The sequence below is a fragment of the Leuresthes tenuis genome, unplaced genomic scaffold, assembly GCF_036924035.1.
Source record: "Leuresthes tenuis unplaced genomic scaffold, fLeuTen1.0.hap1 SCAF_12, whole genome shotgun sequence".
NCBI lineage: Eukaryota > Metazoa > Chordata > Actinopteri > Atheriniformes > Atherinopsidae > Leuresthes > Leuresthes tenuis.
The window spans coordinates 17,612,955-17,639,898 of NW_027325366.1; the positions used below are offsets into that span (position 1 = coordinate 17,612,955).

Genomic DNA, 26,944 nt, shown 5'->3' on the forward strand with positions numbered 1-26,944 from the left:
TCGGAAAAAGTTTCAAAACAGAAGTTTTAACAAACTTTTCTGGAGTTTAGGCTCTTTCTCTACTTGTAAATAAAGATGTGGTTCTGTACCGCCTCCCGTCTCCTGATATTTCAAAACGCACTCATCCAAACACGCGGGGGGGGGGGGGGAGCACCTCGGCGGTCAACGGCGCACAAAAAGCTACCGGAAATATTTTATTAAAATAAGTATCTTCACATCAAAATAACAACACACATCCTGACATGAGATTTCACAAACACGATGCCTTGAAAAGAACCCATGATGATGCCATAACAGTCAGTTTGGTTTTGTCCAGTCCCGTGGCGAGCTGCGGGCGCAGCCCCACCGGGGTGCTGGGCACGCCACCGGTGAGGAAACAAAACGTCCGGCGGCTCCTCTCCGGACACCGTGAGACGGATCGAATAAAGACAAAGCGTGGCTGAACAGTCGGAGCTGTTTGCGGGACTCTCATCGGCGGTGCATTAAATAGCAAAAGCACAAAATTCACAAAAAAAGGGAGCCTGGATTTCAGACGTGTGGCTCCCGGCGGCGGCGGCCCTTTGATCCACTGCACATTCAGTCACAGCGACTCAGCTACTAAAGGCCTCACCGCCAATGCAGCTCCACCACGAGGCAACACAAGCTTTTAAAAGAGAGTTCGAGAAGACGGCGAGTCTCTGCTTCTCAAATCGGAAAAAAAAACCAACACCATTCCCAAAGGGCTGCTCTTTAAGGAGTCTTTATCCGTCTGTTCCGGAGCAGAGCGCCAGAGGAGAATTTCGTCTCAGTTGTGTCTGGGTCTTCCTTTCTTCATGCGGGCAGCTTTAGGTTTGGGGATGTACTGGTTGTTGGCCTGATGCTCCAGTTCTCTACTGAAGTACTGAATGGTTTTGTTCAAGCCTTCCTCCAGCGGCACCTGATGATACAAGACGCAAAGCAACAGACTTTAAGTACCACCACCTTAAGCCCCCCTTTTTTTTCCTTTTTTTGGAACACATGCACAGTTTCACATCAATCCGGTGATTGAATTGAGTGAATTACACATCTTGGATTTTCAGGAACATTTTTAGATCTGGCTACTTGGGCCACAGTAACATATTTAAGCGTCACTCACAGCACAGCTCAAGCGTGAACTGCTGCAGTGGCATTAGCTGCGGGTTCATCTGAAGTCTGATCAGCTTTTCAGAGGAATCGCAGATTGTGATGTTGACCAAACACATTTTTAGGACTGAATCTTTTTAGTACTTTTCATCTATAAATCTAAAATATAAATCAGCTCAGCCTGACAATAAAACGGCCCACCTAACGACTGCCTTCATCCTCATTAACTGCTTTCTTTTATCTGGTATTTCTACAAAGAGCTACTGATCATGGTAACATTTTCAGCATTTCCTTTTATAATTGTCAAAAAGCAGAAATGTAAAAGACCTAAGTCCATTCGGAAGGAACTTTCCTTGGAAAAACAAACGGAAAAAAATGGACCGTCTGCCACTGATATTGATTTTGTTTAATGTACCTTTACAAAACAGGTGAAAAACAAGAATATCAGCTTCCAAAGCGAGCAAACACTTTAAGGTGTGACCAGTTGCATTTGCGTTGCCGTTTCTCAAAACACAAATCGATACAAGCTGTGCCAAACGTACCACCGGTTCCCAGCCGAGCATCATCTTGGCTTTGCGGATGTCGGGTCTTCTCCTCTGCGGGTCGTCTTGGGCCTCCGACAGGAACTGGATCTGGCTTCGGCTCACTGAGAGTGCGTTTATGGACAAGGACACGTGCACAAAGAGAGAAACATATTGGGATGATTTTCCACACTCCAACAGAGCCGGCTTTAAATGTGCGGCCAACAGCTCTCTGGCAGTTGTGCAGCTGGAGCTGATGCTGCTTAAGAAAGCAACACAGACCAAACTGAATAAAGGTTTTTTTTTTCCCCACATAACTTGGTTGGCTTTTCAGGCATTTTTGACATCTGAGTCTAAACCAGCCAGACGTTAATTTTTTAAATAAGCATGAATGTTCCAAATCTGATTTTTAAGCTGCCGCGCCACCAAATAAAAGACAAATGGTTCTGATTTTAGACACAACACATAAATCCGTTACACATCATTTCATTTTTTTGTGGCGCTCCAACAACCTGCCTCCAGGTCTGAAAAGTGGAGCCAATGTTGCAAAGAAAAGGTAGATTAAGCTTTAAAAAAAAGGTCAGAAATCTGGGACCACAGGAGTCTTTTTTTTTTTTTTAAATGAATATTAGAACTTTTTGAGGAAGCCAGCCATTTGTGGGGTCTTAAAGCTGCCTTTGGACCAAACCATTTTATCATCTCTCTGAGACTAACTGAGTCTTCAAAAAGACGCCATACTTTCATCTTTCCAATCTCATTATAGACATGACTACTGAAGTGATGGAACAGTCGAGGGTTCTTGCGAATAATAACAACCGTTGTTCAAAAGAACCTTTATTTAAATGAAGCTGATTGAGGGTGATAAGAGTTACTGCCTTACCGACGAGACTTTTGATGAGACGGGCAAACTCCAGTATGGTGTGTTCTTCTGGGTTCCCCTGCAACCACATCATTCACTTCTATTAGATCAGCGTAAACGAGGAACGAACAAACAAGCGCGTGCGCCATGTGCCTGTATTTTGCCCACAGAGCTCGTTCTGCTTCGGAGACGATCGGTCATCGTGAACTCACCAGATTGACTGGACTGCTGATGTTGCTGTTCATCAGCAGCACAAGGCCGTTCACCAGGTCACTGCAAGACAAATAAACAGAAGAAAGCTACACTTTACACATCGTTTCAAATCTGAATGCAGAAACTCAGTGGGAGCACAACGGGGAACGGGACGTGCACCTAATTTCCCATCTGACACAGTCGCAGCTTTGCTTTTCCACTGAACAGCACGCTGCGTTGGAACCACCCTTCCAAGGCCAAGCCAGCTCCGATACAATGATTCTTTCTCTCTGTGTATCCTCATGACTTAGCTCTACTTTTTCCTCAAATGTTCAATACGCATTCACACATTTGTAGCACACAAAAAGATACTGGGTGATGCATTTCATTCATCCCATTGGTGCTAAAAAGTAGAGCCTCCAGAATAAAGACGAAACTGAATACATACTTTTATCATTACTGCTTGTATGTGGATCACAGGCGTCTACAAAGACTGTTCCATAGTACTAAAACGAGCATGCTGGTCTGAACCAGGACCATTCGGAGGTCAGCTTCAGGCGAATATACAAAAGAGCCGACTCGCTCAATGAAGCCCTGCTAATCACTGTGTCGGCAAATCCTGTAGCAGCAGCGCGGGGCATTAAATGGAGGGTTAAAGACTTTGTTTTAGGTTAGGTATCTAAAATCGTGGTGAAATCTGATCACACCGACTCAAAAAACCTGATTCCACCGGCATTTTCACCACACCAGTCTCAGAGATTTACTCAAGAGTGAAAAACAAAAACACCTGTGAGGAGTAAACTGAAAGTTCTAGTTGTTGTGAGAAGTCTGAGAAAAAAAGATTGGTTGGAGCCGACACAAAGGTCCCATTTATTCAGAATAACAGCAGACAGAAGGCTGCCCTGGCTTCAACTACCGTCTGCCACTAACAGAAATCTGAGCCTGCAGCAGACTCAGACTCACCGTAACAAAGTGATCTCGTCTGAGTCTTTTTTCCCCCCAGATTGTGGCACCAAACATCGCCCGTCCGTGCAGGCGGTGCCCAGCTGAGGGAAACGCTGCCCCCGGCACACGTTCTGCTCCTTTAACCCATAAAGATGTTTAACGTGCGGAATCTTAACCAGAAGTTTCAGCAGGGCTTCTTCCACTGTCGTCACTTCACATTTGCATTGGCGCCGTCTGAAAACGGACGTGTTCAAGGAACGACATTATTGTGCAGTCGACTCAAACCAAAGCAGGAAGTTTCGATTTCTTTTATCCAAAAACTTGTTCTCACATCTCAGAGACGGAGGAAAAATTTGCCCTCATCTATCCTTCCATCAATCGTTCAAAAAGACACTGACTTAGAAAGAACTTGCAACTTGGCTCAACTACTAAGCCAATGATGCAGAGAGGGATGACGGTGATGCTGCCACCTTCACTGTGGAACCTCCAAAAGTCATAAAAACAAATATGAAGCAACTGAAGAGTCCTAAATCTCCACTTTACCCGACTCCTCCAACATCTCGATAGGACAGCAGTTAAAAAGTGATTCAATCTTTTAGAGGAGTGGATAACTTAACCCTTTTCAGGGTTAATATCAGTCACTGTTTGGGTACCACGGCCTTTCAGAGGATACTTGTCCTTCTTGCCATCTTTTACTGGCGACAGCTTTGAGAAACGTCAGGGGAGCCAAACGAGAATCTCTAATAATGGTGACCAAAGCAGCACCTCTCAGTAAGAAATGTCAGATTCTCGGCAGGAGTTTGGAAAGGCTGGTGGACCGATTATAAGAGGGGAAAAAAAATAAATAAAAAACTCAGCCACATATACCTGCAGACATATACCTTAGAGTGCAAAATCCCATCGAAGCGGGCTGTATATTCATAGAGATTCTACCGTTGACACATCATGAAAAACTGAGGCCACTTTGACAGCTAAGGCTCTCGTTTCCTTGGTGAAGTGTTAATTTGACAGCTGACTCACTTTTTTTTTTTCTTCTTTTTTTTTTTTAAATCAAAAGACGCAGATGCCTGACAGGAAGTGATGAGGCCCCGTGAACGCGCACCAAGGACGACAAAAAACCTTTTCATTCACGCAACTCCTCTAATCCGACGAGCTCATTCTTCCGCTGCTTACATCCGTGGTCAAGGTTAATCAACTAAAAAAAAAAAAAAAAACACATACATTAAGGATATGATATAACGAAACAAAAAAAACAAAAAAAAAGGATTCTTCCGGAGCTTCGCTCATTGCACTAAAGAAGCGGAAAACAAACGTTTGAATAGGGGAAGGCTGAGTGTTAGAATCAGTGATGTTGTCAGTAGATGGGTCCTTTTTAAAGATGTTGCAGCTGAATAAGGAACATGCTCAAAAGGCAGTTTCTTTTCCTCCAGCGAGTGACCGTTAGCAGCTTTCAGTTTTTCTCCACCAAACATGAGAGGTGGTCAGTCTCTGAATAGCCAGGAAGCCCCGAAAAACTAAAAGAAGAACTTCTGCCCATCCTGACGGTAATGTTTGTAATTCTGGTCCAGGCTGACTGCGGCTATACTTAGTCAAGCCAGAAATGATTAAACCTGTAACATCCTAGTCGAGCTTTAGGGGAACGTGAATGACTTCAGCTCACATACGAGGCTTAAAGAAAATACAGCACGACTTCACAATGACAGAAGCTTGCGAACCGCTGCAGACGTACCATGGAACTAATTGTATGCTATGTTAATTTAGTAATCATTTCCATGGCACTCCTCTTTTTTTTTTCCTTCTCCCCACTAGCTGCATACGCAATCTATCAATGGCTGGTCCCAAGGTCTGGCAAGAAACGATTTTTCTTGTGCGCAAGTGCAAGTGATGGTGAGCGTGTCCTTCACCAGCCCTCTCTGACCATCTAATCTAACCAGCTTTATTGATTAAAAAAACCTTGATTTGGTCAGAGGGAACCAGAATCGTTGACAGTGGAACACAAAAGGACAGGACAGATAAACCCAAGAGACAGAAGACAGACAATGACAGGTGTGTGTGTGTGTAAGGTGGACTGTGGTGCGTATAAATGAATGTGTGGAAGCTTGCGCTGTGGTCTGTAAATAACCTCCGTATCCACCAGAAATAAAGCCGTCCAGCAGTCAGACTTAAAGCAGGGATGTTGACCTTCAACAGTTACTCAGCATCAACCAGTGACCACAGCCAGTGACAGGCTGGATCACAGCTGGTGCTGGTGTGTTGGGCCAGTGCCACGCACCTCCACCAGTGCTCTGCAGCCCAGCCCTACCAGCATCAGAGCCAGCTGGGACATGAGTCCATGGTACGGAGGGCTGGGGGAGGGTAGCTCGCCTCACGACACAGGCCCCCCCACACACCTTGGGGAACCAGTTGCTAAACATCCTGGCGGGGCTTGGTGGAAAAGCACCAGTGGGTGGGAGCGACCCAGGCAAAACCTGCAGCATCCCCCCCACCCCAGCAGGCCAACCCCCATGACATCACCGCACCAGCTCCATGGGACGCCCCCCCACCACCACGGTCCTGCTGGGGGACCGTCCCCCACTCCTGGTGGCACTCCTCTAAACAGTAGCCTCTGCTGTACCGACACAACTGAAAAGTGAGAAGGTGAGGAGGTGACAAGTAAGGAGGAGACAAGTAAGGAGGAGACAAGTAAGGAGGAAAGCATCCACGCTGGTGACATCACAAGTCAGGTGAAATCCCTCAATAAGCCAGGCTCCAAAAGACTGATTTTCATGCAACAGAGACGGAAAAGTCTGGAATTCTGATGAAAGGGGCTCGCTGTCACCACTTTGCTCCAATCGCTCTTTTCAACAGCAGGAGAATTTCCCGTGCGGTCGCGTTCCTCGCCGGGCAATTCATAAGACACGCTCGTAATTACGTCACAATTTGCATTTTGTTTGGGCTCAAACGGGCTGCCTGCCGAGTTTGAAAATTGACTTCTGCTGCCCAACAAATGGTCGTGACTGACGGCGATGATGCAGAATGACTGCAAAGTGCCCAGAGAACACAGAAAGATGTTGCTTCTCCGGATACTATTTTATTTAATAAGAGCAATTTCAGACTTTCAGAATTAATTTCCCAGTTGACCTGAAAGGTTTCATGTGCGAGATGAGCGTGTTGCACTAGAGCGGCACGCTGTACCCTTTTCAAGACAATGAGTGAGAACACAAAAAAAAAATAGCCCATAAATCCTTTAGTTGTTAATTCAGCAGTCTGTGACAACTTGTGTTCTCATCTTCCTTCGCTTTACTTGCTCTTTATTGATTGAAAAATGTTTTCTACCCTGCTGAAGCCGAAGAATATTTGATGTAGCACAAAAAGAGTGATCTTTAAGCTGTGGAAAAGAGGAACTTCAGACTTTAAAGTCTCAAGCTGCTAAAAACCACGATTAGCTGGGATATTAGGATGCTTGTACGCCTCTTTTAGGCCCTGGGTGGAAGTCGAATGACATTTGCAAGGTCACATTCAAAATGAAGACTTTCTGCTTGGGTATAAAAAAAAAAAAAAAAACGGTGGTGCCTTCAAAAATGCCATCGTCTTTCACCTGGGACAGAGTCCCGCGAGACACAAGACACAGTCGACTCTTTGGTTGCTGTGGGAATACAAGAAGAAAAGAAACTGCTGCTGCAGCTTCCATTATCCCCTGACGTCAGCATCCTTAAAAAGAAGACGCGTCAGGGTGATGGACTGCATACAATACACCAAAAAAAAAAAAAAAAGCAGCCTCGGGAGGCGGTGAGGGCGTATGTTCGTTCCAATTATGCAACAAATAGTAGGAATTAGTTTAGTGTAACAGCTTATTAGCTTGCTGAATGATGAGCAAACTGTATTCTGCATTATAATAATAATCTGGAACCATATATTTTGCACTCAAAACATCAGTAGTTTTTGCTTCTAATAACAACCACACTGTAGTGCAGCTGCTTTAGATCAAATCTGAAATCCCTGATCATGCTGAAAAAAGAAGAAATACATTGTATAAAAGCGTAATTCATGTTTTCAACGGTGTGTTTCGCAGAAAGTAAGACACGGCAAAGGCAACGACTGCGCCATAAACATGCAATCAGCACGGCATTAACAAAAGTCGACGGTCTCATTTCAAGCTGGAAAGAGAATTATCCAAATCTGTGGCGGAAACATCTACCTGCACTGCAACAACTGTGGTTTCATATCATCCCTTTGATGCTTCTGTTCAGAGAAACAAAGTTAATAAATAACCCTGATGTCAAGAGAAATATAATAAGCCTCAACGTGTGGATGTGTATTGTTAAATATCTAAATCCCATTAAGTGAAACCGAGTGTTTTAATTCTATGTAATGCCTTTGTTTTGCTGCAACACATCCGAATGGTTTCACAGATCGGGTCTTCAGAGGCTTTCTGAGGGCTGCACCTACAGAGGAGTTTACCCGGAGACGGTTTCCACAACCACTGAAGTCATTGAGGGCAGCGAGCAAATGGTCAGACGAGATAAGGGAGCTTCAAATGCTCAGTGTCTCAGATCCAGCTTTGTCCAATCTGACGAAGCGAATCTCATTATCACCTCCAAACAAACTGACAGGTAGTCTTTGAACGTGGAAGATGCTCATGGGTCCCTCCCAACACACAATTCCTCTGCTTTAGATCCAAGTCTTCTTTAGAATCGAACCCAAAACAAATCTTTCGTTTAATTCAAATAGCAGAAGGGGAAAAAAAGAAAAAGAAGAAATCTCCAGCGAGTGTTAGAGGGAGCGATTATTACAACAACATCCACACCTTTATGTTTCAGAACTGGCAGCAGATAACAAAAATGTCCCTTACCTTACATACTGGAAGGCCCTTGTTTGGGAGCCAGTTCCATACACCTGGTGGAACAAGAGGAAATGCATAACCGTTACTTTTTGTACCTTTTCATCATAAAAAAGTCCCACCTAAGGGCCGACTGGTTCAAATAAGGAAGAAAAACAAGAAGAATGCGACAGCAGGTGAAAGGATACTAGAGGTTAAGGCTTAAAATGCATACAGTGAGAGGTTCTCCTTGTAGCGCCTGGAGGATGAAATTACTGACAACACGTCCGTCGTTCATGTGCATTCGGGAACCAAATGTGTTGAAGATCCTCGCCACTCGCACCTCTACTCCTTCCTGAAAAGCAGATGAGAAAAGGAGTGAGCCTCCTGCATCACACTGGAAGGTTTCTGCGAGGGCACACAAGGGAATTTTCTTTCCGCTTCTCTCAACAGCATTTTGGTCCCCCCCGAAAGGAAAACCTTAGTCACGGATGGAACTCAACTTTCAATTCATTTTTTTTTTAAAAACGAGGAGCCAAAAGCACTTAATGAAAGGAGAAGCAGCTGCAGAAATGGGCTTAAACTGCAGATTCTCTGCTTCAAATCACCAAGGGAAGCTAAATATTGTGAGAAATCACACAAAGCCTGGTAAATGGCCAATTATACTCGTGTGTAGGGATCAGGGCTCGATCTGACGGAGGCCCTGCGAGAGCTCTGTCACTCCGAGCCCAGCGCTGCCCTACTTTACCTGTGGCCTCAATAAAAACAGAAGATTTCTCCGGTTTGTTCTTGGGCTTCTGACTCGGGCTAACGCTACCAACACAGCCCACAAGGCCGTGCGCCCGTGTGAGACCATTTCCTCTGCTCACTCTCTAACTTTTTACCCTGCATAAACAGCAGCAGCAGCTGCCAGAGCATTTCAAACAGCTGTGCAACGTGTTAAACCGCAGCGCTTTGATCGTACCACCGGACATCCCACGGCTCAATAAAACAGCAACGCCGCTAACAAAGTCAGCCATTTACTATAAAAAGGAAAAAAGGCAAGGGGTCCACGTTATGCTGCGCGACCCAAACGTTTGCAGTCACAGAGGCGTAAATACTTTTTACACGTGTACACACAGCAGTAGGTTTGGGTTTTTCAGTGTCACACTCTGTCCTGCGTGGATCATAACAAGCTGAGAGTATTCCCCCTTTCACAGGAAGCAGAATGAACTGCATTACGGCGGCATGTGAGAATCGATTTTTTTTTCTTCTTTTTTTTTCCTGAGAGAACATCTGACACTCTCACCCCAGCTCATCAGCAAACAATAAATCAATGAGGCCACGGCCGCATGATGGATGCTCGCGCCGATCCTACGGATGAAGCAAATCCTCCCTTCTTCAACCCCCCCCCCCCCCCCCCCCCAATCAATCACTACACGCCGCCTGCTAAAGTGGACCCATATTCGGCGAGAAAACATTAATAAAAACATGGAAATTATGTAGATTGTTTTCTTTAAAATATGGGACATGAAAGTCATAAGACTCAAGCTATAAATATATTTAATATGGGGAAGAAACAAGGACGAAATCTGGATGGAATGATGAGGAGGTGTTGAAAGGAGGTGTATGCAGGGGATGGTCTGCAGCTTACAAACCTCAACAACCATTTTGATGCAGTTATTTAGTTAAATAAGCAAGTAATGAAGCTAATGAAGCTATCAAACACTGATCATGGTTTCAAAGTCGAAAACGGACTCATGCTCTCTTGGAATGTCGGTGGTGAGCAATCGCATCTGAGGAAGAGCTTCCTGCCGTTTGATTTGATGATTACCAACATCAGATTATGAACATCTATGCAGAAGACAGCCATTAGTCTAATTAGATAACAGAACACATGAAGGACATATTCACATCATCCCCCTCCTGCTGAATAGCCCTCCCTTCTCCCTGCCTTTGACTCGTCCATATTAGAGGCGGGAGAAATGTACCGTTTTGTTTAAAAACCTTTTTTTAAAACTCAAAAAGGGTTGTCGAAATAAAATCCAAGTATGATCATCCCGGGGCGCAGCTTTAAAAACTGCTCTTTGGAACTTGAAGACGATCATAATCAGCCTTCCTTGATAAAAAGATGCCAATCAAAAGATGAAATGTTACAATTTATTTTTCTTACGTATTAAGTACGTTTTTCCTCAGCCTAAAAGGAAAGCAAGACCTGCCTTTTCAGCCGCCGACTGCACAACCTGCACTTCCCCACTTTTAAATGGCAGCGGATGTTTGATTATATACGACTGGGGCAGCAGATGTAACGTGCGATATTCTCGTCCATCTGCGCGACCGACTGACAGCCGGATTTTTGAAAGGCGGCTATTTTGGAGAATTTTCACAGCAAGAGTGAAAAAAGAAATAATGAGCCGCTGAGGAGGAGCAGGAGACGAGGCAGATAAATAAATATCACCTGCCTGAAGGAAAGGCAAGAGGAGTCAATCATATCTGATCAGGAAAGGCTCCTGTCAGTCAAGTCATTACGAAAAAGGCTTTACATAACTGGAATTATCATGACGTTTACAAAATTCTTTTCACCACACAGAAACTAAAATGACCCCTTCAAACAGCTCATTGTTGCCACCTTTAACTATTAAACCTCCTGCATTCGCCAAACCAGATCATTTCATCTTTGAACGGCAATTGCACGATTACCCTTGAGGCACTTCTGTTAACTTTGTGTCTTTTCAAGGCCCCTCTCTCAGTGGTTTGGCACAGTCTGGGAAGGCCGTCATTAAAGACAGCATTAAATTTTCATTATAATCCACAAACCCTTAAAAAAAAATAAAAAAAATCAAGACAGGTCTCCTCTGACTGAAAGAAAGTGCGTTTCTCTGCATCAAGAGAAGTATTAATAATACATCAACTGTGGATTTAAGTCCCACCTCCAACTCCAAGTGTCAATCATATGAAAAAGAACAACAACATCATCAGGCTTCTTGGTACCTGTTTCATGTAGGCGTAACACATGGTCTCTGCCACGCGTTTCCCCTCGTCGTAGCACGCTCTGGGACCGATAGGGTTCACATGCCCCCAGTATTCCTCATTCTGAGGGTGTACCTCTGGATCTGAAACATAGACACATACATGAAATCGTTTATACGTCTTTATTTATTATAGAGAATAAAATACATTTCATACAAAAAAAGAAAGAAAAAAAGTGCTTACTCCTTCCCGCACAAAAAAAAAAAAAAGAAAAAAAACCCACTGTGACTGAAAACTGCCATTTTAACCCCCGAGGACCTTAGATAAATCACCCCCGAAAAGGCAACTTTCATGAAAGGGGTCACTGGCTTGCAGTATTACATTGAGAGGCATGTTCTTCTGTCATTCTGGTGTTCAAATTGCCAACTGGAGTTGGCAATTGCCAACACAGCTCTCACATTCGTACAGCCCTACCGCGTCTATGCAGTCCCACAGTCTGCTGTGCTTTTTCTCCACAAGTCGAAGAACGCTTCAGGGGCAAAGTGGGGTCTGGTCTGATGTCTTGCATATCGACCGTTCACCGAAAGTTTCCAAAGAACTTCCAACAAAGCTCCTCTCATTCAAATACTTTGTTTCTTTTGTCAGACGGCCAAACGTGTCCGAAACGGTGACCGACATCGCTCGAAGCGTTTCCTGACCGCCGCTTTGCTACGAAATGAGATCGGAATCTCAGCGGCAGATAAGATCCTCGTCCGAGCAACTTAAAAAAAAACAAAAAGAAAACCATCTGCACAGTGAATTCGGCCGTACTTACACACACGACAACCTCCCACAGAGGGAGTCTGAAGTGGGAGAACATCTGGAACGTTTTCTCACACCTACTTCAGGCGATGCCACGATCGTGTTCTACATGCACGTCTGCTGTGACACAGACGGACTGTTACACAGTGGACCAAAGCGAACGAGTCGAGCTGAAGTCGCATCTCGACTCCACTGTGCGTGCGACCCCGCTGACTCTCTCCATCTTCTCACACTCATGTGTGCATATTACCACCAGCTGCTGCTTAAGTCAAAATAGCACATAAACCATTCTACTTCTTATAATTCAATGACTAATTGAAAACCATTGCTAATCCCTAGCTCATATATTTCATTCATAAAGTAGACTAAACACATATGGCTGAAGACCAAATTGATTCTATTCTATTTACGATGTTTAAACCGAAATATTGTGACCGCTTTTCGAGCCCATTCGCTCCAACCTCTGTCTGCACGCTCTGGCCATCAGTTATAGCCCGTCGACCCACACAGAAGCCCGTTTACAAAAGGTAAAACGGATCACGCTTTGCTGAGCCGCGACACCAGAAAATAGGGAAATCGATGTTAGCGTGTGTTGCACGAAGCTACTCGGCCAAAGAGTACGACTGCAACGCTGCAAGTTAACATCAGATCAAATCTGTCAGTTCGCAGTCTTAATATTAAGTCACTGGTTTATCATTTATCTGGTAGTTGGATCGTTCACAAAGGAGCTGAATCAGACAGCTCTTAGTGCAATATGGCTGCTTTCAAGGCTGCCAACACTCACATGCCGACTGTCACACACACACAATTTGATCTTTTCACATATTGTGAGACCACCCTCCTTTCTTTTCTTTTTTTTTTTCGGAATATCTGGCAATGCTGCGGTGTGAAAGGAGGTGACTGACAGCAGCTACAGGGAAAGAGATGTTTTTGTGTGTGACTTATTCATCTAAACTCGAGTTCAAACCGAGAAAGCACATTCTTTGTGTTCATTCGTGAAAACGGCTACATTGTATAGTGGTTAAAGTATCCTGCAGAAGAAAAAAAAAAATTCTGTGGTAAAATATCCTGACAGCCGGACTGTCGTGATAACACTGTCCAGGTTTGCAAGAGTTTGAAAGAGGAGAACGAGTGAAAAGAGCGCCGACTGTGACAAGAAAGCGGTGAATCCGAGTTAAGAAATGATCATCTTAGACAGCGGCTACGTCCTCTGGCTTGAATCAAAACACCTGACGTGTAACAGGAGTTTGTGTTAACACAGCTAAAGCGTCCTTTCCAGTTTGACTGATTTTCAGGCTGCTTTGCAAACAAATGTGGCGTGTCCAAAGAACGCCTGTTTAAAAAAAAAAAAAAAGAAAAAAAAAATCTCTCTAATCCACTCAGAGGCTTAGAACCTTGATATGAAAGGAACTCAATGCTGAAATCGTCACAAAGCTCTGAAAAAAAGAAGCAGCCCAGAGTCATTTAAGTTCAAGGTGCTGTTGGTTGAAATGTGTCATTTCTTACCTCCGTAAACCTCTGATGTAGAAGCAAGGAGAAGTCTTGCGCCCACGCGTTTGGCCAGGCCTAAGAGACAAGTGAAAGCAGTCAGACAGCAGGAAGGAAAAAAAAGAAAAAAAAAGGTCTTCAGCCTGGTCAGATTTACAGCTTTAAATGAAACAAGCAGTGGCAGAACATCGGTAAAGTTTAGGACTTCAACAGCCATCCTGTGGCAATGCGTTTAACTTGGTCACGCCCACAAATCCTGCCAATCTTGCATGCCAGTGGGTCTTCCCCCCCCCCCCCCCCCCCAGATGAGTAACCAAGTGCTCAATGAAGCTTTTACCTCTTTCTAACTGACTGCATTTAACCAGCCCCTGTTCACAGATGGTCAGTACAGTCTGACCTCGGATGACACTTTTCACTCCTCTCAAACAATCTGTCAAAAACCACTTGTCAATCAAAGGTCTGGGGAGTCCTGGCCGAAGATGTTGGCTCTCACATGTTGTGTCACGTGGCTGTTATGTTAATGCGCAGGACAACATTTCTTCCTATGTGCCTGGATGTTTTGTTAACGGGCAGTAAATGCACAAAGCTGCTCCGTTAACTGTTGTTTTTCTGTTCGGCATCTTTCTGCGGATCCGATGGAGGCCAAGCATGTTTGCTTGTGCTGCTCTGCATTCCCTCCGGCCCTTGCGGGCACGTTCCGATCGCAGCGATGCAAGATTAAACCCCAGCCAGCTGGTTGTGATCATTATTTGGAGCCTCGAACGCAAGGGGAAGATTTAGCATTTTTCAAAGACCTTAGTTAGAAAAATAAGAGCATCCTCACTTCTGAGTCACTCCATCATTAACAAACTTTAACATTCATTACGTCGTCGAAAGGCTGTTAATCGTTGTAAAAGCTTGAGGAGCCTTTTTATGGAAAATAGTTGGAAAACAAATTGGTTGGAACGGTCTGAAAGCGCCCAAGGAAATAAAAAGAAATGATCTTTTCATTTGGAGCATAAACTATTTTCCAATAGCAAAAACAAACAGCGGGGAAAATATGTTAAAATATCTAATGATGGCCACAGATGGCCACCATTTAAACTCTTCTGCCTCACCCTACAATGGGAGAGGCTGTTTCCGTCAACTCAACAGCAGCACATTCAGAGTATTTTTGCTGTTGATCTGAGGACGAAAGAAGAAAATATAAACAAACTATTAAGACTCGGCCCGTCAATTCAAACTCGGAAGGGCTACAAAAGTCTTCGGTGCATAAAGAGCCGCGCCCCATGTCAACTGAGGTCAGTCTGATAGAACTACTCACCAAGCATGTTCAGAGTGCCAATTGTGTTGGTCTTGAGTGTTTTGATGGGATTGTACATGTAGTTCGGAGGAGAGGCCGGAGACGCAAGGTGATAGATCTGGTCCACTGTAAAGAGCAAGAGAAACAACAAGTCATCTCATGTGTATGAAGCGCACACCTGCAGTATGTGAGCAGGACATTGATGTAACCTATCCTCTGCTTTAAAGTCTTTACTGATTACTTTGAGGGGTTTGTTTCAGGACAACACATAACGAGACCCAGAATCAGAGGAAAAAAAATCATAATAATCCAGCAAATCTAGACGTGGTTGATAACATCAACCACAGATTCATATGATTACTGTCTGTTCTGAGTCCAGAAAGGTTTGGACGCTGTGAAACGTAAATAAAGGCAGAACGCCACGATTGGCAAATTTCAGAAACATTTATTCTGCTCACCAGAACAAATAGAATATATCAGCTCATTTTCAACTTGATGTGGAAAAAGTTGCGATGCGGCAACAAGGAGGAAAACAATGGCAACGGGTCACTAACATGACCGAGAATAAAAAGGAGCACCTCCGAGGCATTAGTGCTTATAGAACTGTTAAGTTGCACATCTGGAAAGGAACCACAAACGCTGAAAGACAAATACAGGTTTTAGAGCAACATATGCTCCCATCCGGGTGATCGTCTCTTTCTGGGAAGGCATTACATATTTCAGCAAGACGATGCTAAAGCAGACACAGCCTCCATCACAGCAGTTCTGTTCCGTAGTAGAAGAGGCCAGCTGCTGGACTGGCCTACCTACAGTCCAGATCTTTCACTGCGTGCGGCTCATCGTAAAAACAAAGACGACCCTGGACTGTTGAGCAGCTAAAAGCCTGTACCAGAAAGGAATGGAAAACACATTTCACTCCTAAATAAGGTCCAGCAGCCGGTCTCCTCAGTTCCAAGATGCTTACAGACTGCTGTTAAAAGGAGAGACTCGTCCAAGGAGACGGTTGAGCTAAATGAGCACCAACATGCCAGGGACTCAGGCACTGAAGGCTTGACCTTCACATTGGTGCCTCACTTTCACCCCGGTTGGGTTTTCCCTTTCAGCATTTCTCGAACCGTTGTGCACTCGGATACAAGGAAACAGACACGCTCGCGGCAGGTTTTCACGCTGCTGTGAGCAATAAGAAAAACTGTGGACGTCTGGTATTAATCGAATAGTTTCAGTTTGTTATTTTCAAGATTGCATGCGACAAAAAAAAAAGAAAGAAAGAAAGAATTCTAAATCAGCAACGATATTTCACACGAGTCAGACACGTCTGAGGGATTGCATCCGTTTAGAAACGGTGCATTAGCAGCACAGTCGGTGCATCGCATCATTCTAATGAGATCTTCTTACCATAAACTCGAGTGAGGACCGTGAGACAGCTCAAGGCAGACAGCACAAGTGATACATTTACTGCAAGACGTGATCAGTTTACTGTGGGAGATATTCATGCCACGCTGCGCACTCGGGTGTTGTCGTATGAGCCCACGATCCCAGCTGACACCGTTCATGTGGCTCCCCCCCCCCTTCACTTGCAGTCTCTAAGCCCAACTGAGCTCAGCTTTGTGCTTTCGACAGGTGTTACAGCGGAGAAGGCAAACAAAAGGCCAGAGATGCGCGGCTTAGTTTGGCCGAGGATATCCGGGAGCTCGGATAAATGTGAGGTAAACATTGGAAAACTAAACTGCGATTTGGTCATACTGAAAAGGACGGAGCATTGCCTGGATAAGAGAGAAAAAAGGAAAAGTGGAGCGGCAACACTCTCGTGACAAAGCGGAGAGCCTAAGACCTGCTGTAGGTCTTTGATTCTTCCGAGCTTTCATATCATGAAAGCTCACGAAGTAAAAGCTGCAGAGTCCCACAGCGGGACCAGAACCCGGGCTGCCTGCATCGAGGAACTACAGCCTCTGTAAATGGGACGCCTGCTCCGCCGGTTGAGCCATACCACGCCCCCATACTTCTTAAAAAAAACACATCCTGTTTTTAACTTATCAAGACCAAATGTAATACGTGAGTGTATCTGCCTTTCAGCTCTAGGCCAAGGCTCCCACCAATCACACACATCTTTACAGAAAGGGTTACATCCCATTAGCAGTTCCCCACCATGTCCGATGCAGTGATTTTTTTTTTTTTGACGATACAAAAGTGGAATTCATCTGTGTGGCTCTGTTGTGTTACAGGTGTTTGGCACGGATTAAGTCGGCGTCTCCAGCAAATACTTCAGTTTTAAAGCTACCTTTAGGGGCTGTGAGGTACTGTGGAACATACTCCAACCCCTCCACTCCACTGAAAGTGTACAGTCGCTACGCTTTTACCTTGGTAATGATGCAATATTTTACAGCAGTGTTTCTCAATTTCGGCCCTCGTGACCCAGTGCCCTGCATGTTTTCGATGGTTGCCTTGTAAGGAAGAAAAGTGCTGAATAAAAACGGTCAAGGCTGCCTCCATTAGCTCACCTTCAATGTAAAGAGGCTCCACCACATCGTGATTGATGAGTTCAAAGTTTTCGTGGCCGATCCAGTGCTCCACATTCCTCTTTCTCCCGGTGAAGAAGTTGTCGACCACGGTCACTTCGTGGCCGTCCATCATCAGCTTATCGGTCAGATGAGAACCCACAAAACCAGCCCCTCCAGTAATCTAGCGGAAGAACGCAAGTGGATGATAACACCAGAAATGGATATTTTTGGAGTTCTTATCTTGACTTGTCACCTTATTACCTTTAATACTACTGAAACCTGTAGGAAACATGACAGAATGAGTGTTTTCAACAATTCTTCATGTTGTACAACATTAAAATCGCATTTATTATGAAAAAAAAAAACAGATGGTGTGATGCTGTTCAGATGATTGCAAATGTAAAACTGCAGTGACTGGTTCAAAGACGACGTGGACACACGGGACAGAAAGAAGATTCAAAAACGCAAACATCTGTAGAAGATCATCTACGTAAACAACAAAAAGCTCCATAAGTGAAGTCCAGGCTTTAAGAATCACGCATGCTTCAGTAACGACATCGCTTACGGAGTCCTCACGGGACAAGCTCAGCAGTTACTGTAGCTACCCATCAGGGACTTCTGAGATCTGTTTGACCAAAAGTGCCAAAAGGCATGAAAGGAGAACGACAAAAGGTTGCGGGTATTTTCAGGAGATGTGCGGTAGCCTGCTGTTGCCGAGGGCCGAGAGCCCGTTCTGCTGCTCCGATACCAGTATATGTGCAGTAAGCATTAAAAAGAATAATAAATCCCCTGGTGCAACACCACAAAAATGTTAAATGACTGAAAACTGCAACATCGGTGGAGGCTTAAGAGTCATTTTTAGGTTGTTAACATTCTGCTTGACCCTGCTGGATGGAAACATGGCTGCTGTCACATATGCATTTCTTTATTCAGTGAGATAACTGAAGCACAGTGCCACACACTGAAGAAAGTTTTACATCCGTTGTGAAAACCAGAGGAGGCTTGGATGTCACATCCATCTTACTTGGCCGTTCTGCTCAAGTCGCTAAAAGAGAGCCGGCTGAAAGTAGCATTAAAAAGCACTTTGGCTCAGAGTTGCAGTCATACAAATACCTCCCAGCTCTTTACTCTCCAGTTCTCAAAGGGCAGTGGCTGAATCTAGGTCCTCGTGTTCTTTTTCTTTTGTGTTTTTTTTTTTTAGTCCCTAGAGTAGGTAAACCACGTCAGCTTAACCGAACAATAAAACCCAGCAAATTATGCTTCAGCGTCTTCGAACGAGAAGTATTTGTCGAATTCCACTTAACAAAGTGGTGGACAGTAATTTACATCAATATAGCGACCCAAAAAACACGACTCGGGCTGAACTAAAGCAGGACTTTTCTTTAAATGGGAGTGAAAGTAGCTGGGAGCAGGGAGTCCAAAGCCCCCCCTCATCTCACTCTGCCTCTCTCAGGCATCAGAAATACTAAAAATAGGGTGTAGTCTGAAAATGTGGATAAAGGTAACTTTGAAGTGAATGTAAATCAAGCTTATAGGATTGCTGTTAAAGAGGTGTGATCGGATGCTCCCGACTCACCAAAATTCTCTTGCGGTCCTTTTCTGAGAGGAACTTCACCGGTGGGTATTTCTGAGAAAAACTAGGAGAGAAAACAAACTCGTCAACGGCGGAAAATTGGTTGGGACAAACTAGAATGACATGGAGGCGACACAGAAAACAGGCTTTGTCTGCAGTTGCATCGAGAAAAATCGGTCCTAATCACGCCGTTTGTGAAGATGCGCGGATGTGAAACATTCCAGTGTTATTCGTGTCTGGTTGGCAGGCTCTGCTCCACTGTGGTGTCGGGTTTTTACAGAAAAAGAACAGGTCAAAGTACTGAGATTAACCAAAACTGTCCTTGAAATAATCATAATGATAACATCTTCTGTGCCGTCAGCACTTAAAGCAGAAACCTGTCTCGGTGACCTCTAGAAACACACAAGGTCATCGGCAGCGGCTGCACGACCGCAGAGGCTTCAATCATCGCAGCGCCTGCGACTAAACGGCCGCAACACTCAATGGAGGCTCGTAGTGAGAGTCCCATGTAAATAAAATGTGTTCCTTTTCAAAGGGCCTCGTAAGATTGTGACATGCGGCTGATTTACAGAGTGAGGACAAGGACATCACCATAAAAGCCGGTGTCATCATTAGAATTCAAAGCATCAAAAAAGGTGAACACATCTCTCCTCCTCGCTATCAGCAAACGGCCTCTGATACGATCGGTTTAATTACAAAGTTGTTCTGCTTCATTCATTGTTTTAAAAAAAAGAAAAAAAGAAAAAAAAAGAAAAATCTTATCAAGCGAAGGGAATCTTTGAAAAATAAATAAATAAATCACCTGCCGCGCTCGCCGTTAGACACCTTTGATCCGCGTTTAAGGTCTCTTTGATGTTATGTAGACCTCTGTGGTCAAACGCGACGTGTTCTAAACTCGGTCCTTCAAAAAAAATGAATAAATAAAATAAAATAATTCAACTGAATTGGACAAAGTCTCCTACATTAAACATTGAAGGCGCACGTTACAATGGCGCTCGAACCAGACTAGCTCGTAAATATTTCACCCGGCGCTGAGCTGGTGCGATGCAGAAGTGTGGTCGTGTTGAGAGTGGGGAAGAAAAAAAAAAAAAAATGCATGCTTGCGCATAAAATACACACCTTTGCTCCAGGTCACGAATTTTGTCTCTAAGAGGTGCCACAGCCTGAAGTGAGATGAGAAGCAAGACATCCGTGAGCTCATGTCAGCACATAGTAAATAATGAATTGATCCCATGGTGTGCCAAGGTTATCACAAAAGCATGTTAACCAAGTGTTACGGGGAACTTCTGTTCCCTTCCATGTTAATTATTTATCTCTCGACCATGAGGAAACGCCGTCAAGGTCAAGCATCCTTTGATCCCAACAAAAAGCTGCCATTATCTGTTCGTTTTCCTGCCAAACGTCGGTCCGTTAAAGGGCAGTCAGGAAAAATACCTCGCTGCTCGATTCTCTTAGACGTAGAAAAACGATGAATATTTGCATGACAGAAACAGACTCTCTGGGTGTTTTGTGAAGTTTGATGTAAGAAGTGAAGAAGTGAAGTGAAGGAAAAAGAAAATCCTTTCTGAAAGCATTCCATTTTGTAAAGGGGCCCCCAGCTTGAAATTTTACATTTTCCAATCACGAGTGCATTAAACATCTGCATCTCATTATCAGGAAGCCGAGTCATCATTAGCGTTTGTACTTCAAAATAATGTCAAAGCGACTTTACCTGTGAGATTGCTAGAATCTGATGGATTTCAAAGGCTGGCCAGCTCTTTAAACTCTAATGTCAACCTGATATCAAACTAATTATTTCAGCGAGCAACTGTAATATGTGATAAGCGCACGGTTCGACACGATATTATGTAAATCGCATTCTGTGTTAACATCCGCTGGTGTGTCAGCTGTTTATGTGCCGGCTTGAGTTCTCTCAGCTCCCTCGTGGAATGACGACGGAATGATTTCCAAATCATTTCCAACCTGCGGCTACGGTAACTGAAAACTGCAACATGGACTGAAATTAACTGTTGAAAATGTGAAATTTCAGTGAGGAAAATTAACTACCATTTAAAAACACACTATTTAGAATACGATACCAGCAACATAACTAAGTACTTTGAGAAGTAAAGGGTCGGGAATGGGTTCAAAACTCCAAATCGTTCAATAATTCAATAAAGCTTAAAAGCTCCATGAATTCGGGGATTACTTCAAGTATGGTAAATAAAATCCTGAGTCCCAGGAGTGGATCTCTGCAAAGGTCCAGGAACGCTACGGAAAACCGCCGTCTGTGAACACAGCTCAATGCTGCGGCCACATATGCCCGTTAAAATGCTGCCCCGCCACACGACTGCCCCCCTAACCTGAGAAATCAAATGTTTAATGTCTTCTCTGGAAATACGCTGGAGCCCGGAGTGGCGGCACGTCAGAAGATAAACGTCTGGACTGGACTCTCTACCCTCCTCTACATGCCGCTTGACCCATCCACACAAACGGGTCTGTTCAACCTCCGGATATCACAAGCTTAGATTCGACGGCGGGCTTCACAGAGAGTCGTGTTAAGAGGTAACGGAACATCCGATTGGTCCAAACATGAAGCACTGCTACAGGCCTCAAACTGCTGAGTAGCTGCTCTCCCGCATCATGCCTAAATGGGACGCTAAGAGGAGATGCTGCACAGCATAGGTATGCACACCCCTTCGTGGCGCCGGTTTGATCTAATCACACTCCTGTCTACGTCTGGCCCCTCCTTTGATCGGTGCACTGTACTGTGTACAAACATTTAATCCCACTTTCATTTCAGAGAACATCCCCTACAGAGGTATTTGGTATTTCATAGTTACTGACCTATCCAAACTAACCGGTCTGTTCAACTTTCAAGTATCACGAGCCAACTCATAAGTCCACAGCATCTGTGGGGATATGATGTCCTTCAGCCACAGATGTCTGGCTCTGGACTCGCTCAGAGCAAAGGAACTGCTGCAGCCCTGTAGTGGATTACGTCCATTCACTCGATTTAAAAAACAACAAAAGGGAAAAAAGAAAAAAAAAGTCTATGCTGCATCCTTTGTAGTTCGAAACCAGGCTTCTAATAATGTCATTCAGAACATTAACAAATAAGTTTGGGTTTAAAACTTGCTTGTTGTACTTTGCTAAAAGAAAGAAACACGAAGTTTGAACATCAAGCTCCATCCCAAATGTTTGACCTATTTATACAGTTTAATACTGTGATTGTGAGGTCACACCGTTTTAAGATGGGCAAACCCATGGAAAATGTCTTTGACTGTACAAGAGTCTAGCGAGCATTATCCAGTTCAAAAAGAGAAAAAAAAACTCACTTCATCAATTCTCTGCTCAATTTTCACGTCTCCATCTTGTATCGACCTGCAACGAGACAAATAAAGAGCATCAGAAACAACCACGAGGTCAGGGAATATCGTAGTATCAACGCATTCCATTTTGCTCTAAGATGTGTAGCTTTTCACACAACATAAAACAAGATTAAAAAAAATAAGACGCAGATTTCCATAGACTACACGCCAATGTCCTCTCGTTGCCCGGCTATGGCAAAGAGTCCGTTTCAAGCAGATGTGCGACAGAAAGAGAAATAATCACCGTACCTCATGTTCGTGTAAGTTCCCCAAACGGCTAGAAGAGAGAAAAGAGGACAGTTTAAAACTGGCAGAATGCAAGGAAAGGCATAAAGCAGTCACACTGAGCTACACTCTGTCAAAGCTTAAGAGCAAAACTGCTCAGGAGAGCCTGGTGAGGAAAATGAGAATCACTAAGAACGAGGAAAGGAGGAGAAACTTTATTCATCCTTCTGATTCCGGATGAGTAAAGGCCGATCTCAGTCATCAAACTTGTTCCTCCTGAGCACATTTCTTCATCAAAGATGATGACTCATGGCAGCTATTCCGGGTTTTACTTCACACTTCTGAGACTTCTTTTGCCACGACCACAGGATGGTTGTTTAAGGAATGAGAGAAAAAAAAAACTCACTGACTCAGCTAAGGCAAAATAACTTGTTGCCAGTTAAAACAGCACTTTTTACGTAAGAGGCCCAGCCTATTTGCTCAGTTAAACCCAGGTGTTGACTTCTTTTTTTGCTTGGGCAGTATATATAAATATAAGATTTAGCTCTCGATCTGGTGCCCGGAAAACATCTTTTCATATCAGCAGAACCGGAATAAGGAAGCTCTGCTAATGGGTTTTATTCTACATCGTAACGACACGCTTATCTTCCGTCACTTTATGAGTTCAAAGAAGTAACCATCTGCTGTTCAGTAAGTTCAGTAAGTGTGGCGGAGTTCCCAGAGGGATCATCACAATGTGTCCGTAAGCGGTGCTAAACTATGAAAACTCCCTTTAAGGGTCAGCCCAGAGCAGAGAGCACAGCTGCCGGTCGTATAATTACATGCTTTCATCGCTAGCCAACGGTGGCAAATGATTCACTAGATAATGACCTACTTATATCTGTGTCACACATAGGAAATAAAGATGTATCGATATCAATCGACGCAGGGACAAACCGACTTTAGGGGCCAGAATTTGGTCGCTCTTTCCTGAGCTACTGACAAACCCAACAGCGCCACGTTGCTAAAGGCGAGGAGGGAGAACCGTGGCATCTGTAGATAGAACCTGCTCATTCTAAGGTTATGAGGGCAAAACAAAAGTAATGATACTGTATTTCTGCCGGTGGGCGTTCAGTCCGTCTCTCTGTTAGCACTATGATGGACTGGCTCATGTCCAGGATGTACGCTGTCTAAAGATAGCTTACGTGGCAAAAAAAAAATAGTTTCTGGGTTTTCTTTAAACGCAATGCCCTCGCATTTCCTTTTTCTCACTTCCTTTTTCAATCTAACATTGCGATCACCCAGCCTTAACTTGTTTAGAATTTGGGATAAACTCCAGCTCCAGTGACCTTCTACAGAATAAAGCAGGCGGCGGAGAGGGAAGGGAGGGAAGGACGGACGGATGGAGAGGCGCCAACTTATGCAAAAGAATCGGTACAAAACCGGCCAACATTTGTCTGTTCACTGAAAATAGCAATTCCTTCCGTAGCATATCAGGGACGCCAGAGATTACAAGAAGCAACAAATAATAAAGGGCAGCAGATATTTCCCTGTAATAGTTGATCATTTTTGCCATTCCAGGCTCTTCGCGTGACCACTCCTGCTTTAAATCTGATAATCTTACAAACAGAGGAACTGTTTGTCAGAATGATGAACAGCACCCAAATACAAGTCCAATTCCAAAGGTTGGGAGGCCGTATAGGATGTGAAGAGAAAGTGAGAGTTTCACTGAAAAATACGAGCTCATTTTGATGATACCACACAGGGGTAAACGTGACACGGGTGGCTGCCAAATTCAAGATGAGCTCGTATTTTTCCATCAAGCAGTAAAACGGCTCACTTTCATCCAGTGATGCTTTTAAAAAAAAAAAAAAAATGTTATGTTCTTCTCCAGAATGTTGCATTCCGTTTTTTTTTTTTTTTTTACTTACACTGTACGCAAAGTCCCACTTTTTGAGGACTTGCACAATAACAATAAAAGTTGAAATTCAACTGGACAAGGATGATTCAATCATCAATTATTTCCAATGTGATGATGCAGAGGCGTATACTTGTTTCAGCCGACGCCTCAGACTAACCTGAACAGTTTGTGATGATGAATTAATTTGAAAACTACCTCTTTTTTTATTTAATATTTTAAAAAAGCACCCCAGTTTCTATGCTTTTTATTCCATTTGTTTGGAAATTTTGCTGGCTTTTCACCTGGCGAACGTCCAGTTTTTTGCCGTTTCAATAACAGGATTCATCAGCAGGAATCTCTATTTGTTCACATTGAAAAAAAAACTCTTTACTCTTTTGATAATACAGGAGTATGCTGCCTCAGCTAGCTAATTAGCCCACATTTAGAAAAAAAACACTCAGTTATGTGTAACCAAGTTAAAATTGTCTTGAGGTACAGGCCCAGGAAATTACACAAGAAATGTCAGATTTTACTTCCTGTCAAGCTGCTGTATAGTCTCTAAAGTCTGGCAATACAGGGAAAAAAAAATATCCATCAAATTTTCTCAAAGATACTCTCAAAATTTCCCATGAACAAAACAAACAAACAAACAAAAAACCCAGTAATTTGCTAATATGACAAGCAGAAAACAGCAATTGCTCAATTTATTCTACAAAATATAACTTGATAAAAATCTAAACAAGTCAGTCTTTGGAATAATTGAGCATTTATTCAAGTAACTGCTCCGAGGCTAAATTGTCTGACAACTTTCCTGACGTGACTTTAGTGGCCACCTTCTCTAAACCACAATTAAACGTCCTCTACTGAGCTTTTTGAAGATGGTTCGATAACCCAGAAGAAATCCTAACACACACACACACACAAAAATGAGTGCACTTACAGGCAATGTAGGCTATCAAAGCGAGGGCAAAAAGTAGCTTCATCATTCTTCTGTTTAAGCCTGAGATCAGCCAGATGACTCGCTTCATCATCTGCTCAATGCGACAGATCCGGGCAACCGCTCGTTAAAGTCCAGCTACAGCATTTCGGGTCGTAAAACATCTCCTTGGAGGATTTTGGTCTTCGGGATTTCTTGTTCAATAGATGGGCTGTCAAAGACTCTAAACGTAAATAGCTGCTAGACAGGACAGGCAAGCTAGCTGCTCCTGCTACGTCAACACCAAACCGGGACAGTTTACGTGGCTAGCAGCGTAACGCACAGGTAGCAAGCAGTATCAGGTGGCAACCTACACTGTTGAGTGACAACGCTCACAACTATGCTTAAACTTATTTGCCAGCGTCGTTTATCTCCGAACTAAGAAGACTTTCAAACAGCTGCCACCTTTATCACTTTAATGAATACGTTGAAAATATGTTCTAACGGCGGTAACCCCTTGATAACAATTCCCACTAAGAGCTGAAATGATTAGCCGTTAGCTTCACGTTAGCTAAGTCTCGCTAGCAGGCAACTCGATTGACAGCGCTTCCTCAACGCTCACAACTGCCGTTAAAGAAAAAGAAAAAACAAGACATGCGAATTGTGTTATACGTTCACATTCGAGCTAAAGAAAAAAACAGCCGCTCATTTTAAGCCCACGCAAATGTTGACATGTCGGAGTTTGTTCTTCTTAGCTGGGGCCGAGGACTATTTGATGAGCGATTGCTCGTTGCTCGATTTAGCAGCCTTTATTTTTCCTGCGGACTATGACGTGCGCTTGTCTTTGCACATCTCTAATAATAAACGTTTTATCATTGCATCCCTTCACCAAAACAATGGCCATTTACATGTATCAGCAAAATGCCGTTACTTTGTGTCACTATTTCATAAGGGCGGAGTTAACCATTTCCGACATTATTTCCTATCAATACACACAATGGCTCATTCATTCCTTGTCTTAGAGTGAGCCTAAAGTGAATTTCCCATTTCAGCCACTACAACTTATTTGGCGCTGTAAAACCATGTGTGATCCAGTATACACATGAATATAGACAGTTTCAAGAGCAACACAAATGGTTTGCAAACATCAAGTGTATCCCAAAGGCAAGTTTTAAAACAATTCTTGCAATTTCACCATTCCTCTAACATGTGCATGCTCTACCTGTGAGACAACTTGAATGGCCGAGACTTTAGCACTGAAAAATTAGCTCAATAGCAAATCTAGTTTTCTTTAACAAAGACACAGCTGTTAGTGTCTTACACACTTCTTATGGTTTTATTTAATTTCCGAAACATTTGGTGACATTTCACAGACAGAAGGAAAGAGCTTTTGGGTGTCATCTGACATTTCACGTCATATCACACATCTTGATTTCGTTGCTAGAGTTGTTGATCAGATGGCCTACGGGATAAAAAGAAGGGATTTACAAAACAAATTCAAGTTGGATTCTCCGCAAGGATTTGCTCACAATGCTGCGTAAACATCCAATATTTGGTATTCGAAAAT

The 26,944-nt window shown here is 43.7% G+C and overlaps 1 protein-coding gene across 1 annotated transcript; it reads right to left on the reverse strand.

The window, feature by feature from the left end:
- Positions 1-181: 181 nt before the first annotated feature.
- uxs1 (UDP-glucuronate decarboxylase 1) lies at positions 182-26,219 on the reverse strand. Its single transcript, XM_072396727.1, has 15 exons — positions 25,402-26,219; positions 22,607-22,634; positions 22,325-22,370; positions 20,127-20,170; positions 19,011-19,071; positions 17,435-17,615; positions 14,958-15,062; positions 13,673-13,732; positions 11,387-11,508; positions 8,652-8,771; positions 8,450-8,493; positions 2,694-2,754; positions 2,503-2,560; positions 1,644-1,747; positions 182-916 (listed from the first exon to the last, which is right to left on the reverse strand). The coding sequence occupies exons 1-15, from the start codon at positions 25,490-25,492 to the stop codon at positions 785-787; spliced, it is 1,257 nt and encodes a 418-aa protein (XP_072252828.1). The 5' UTR covers positions 25,493-26,219; the 3' UTR covers positions 182-784.
- Between the last annotated feature and the right edge of the window lie 725 nt (positions 26,220-26,944).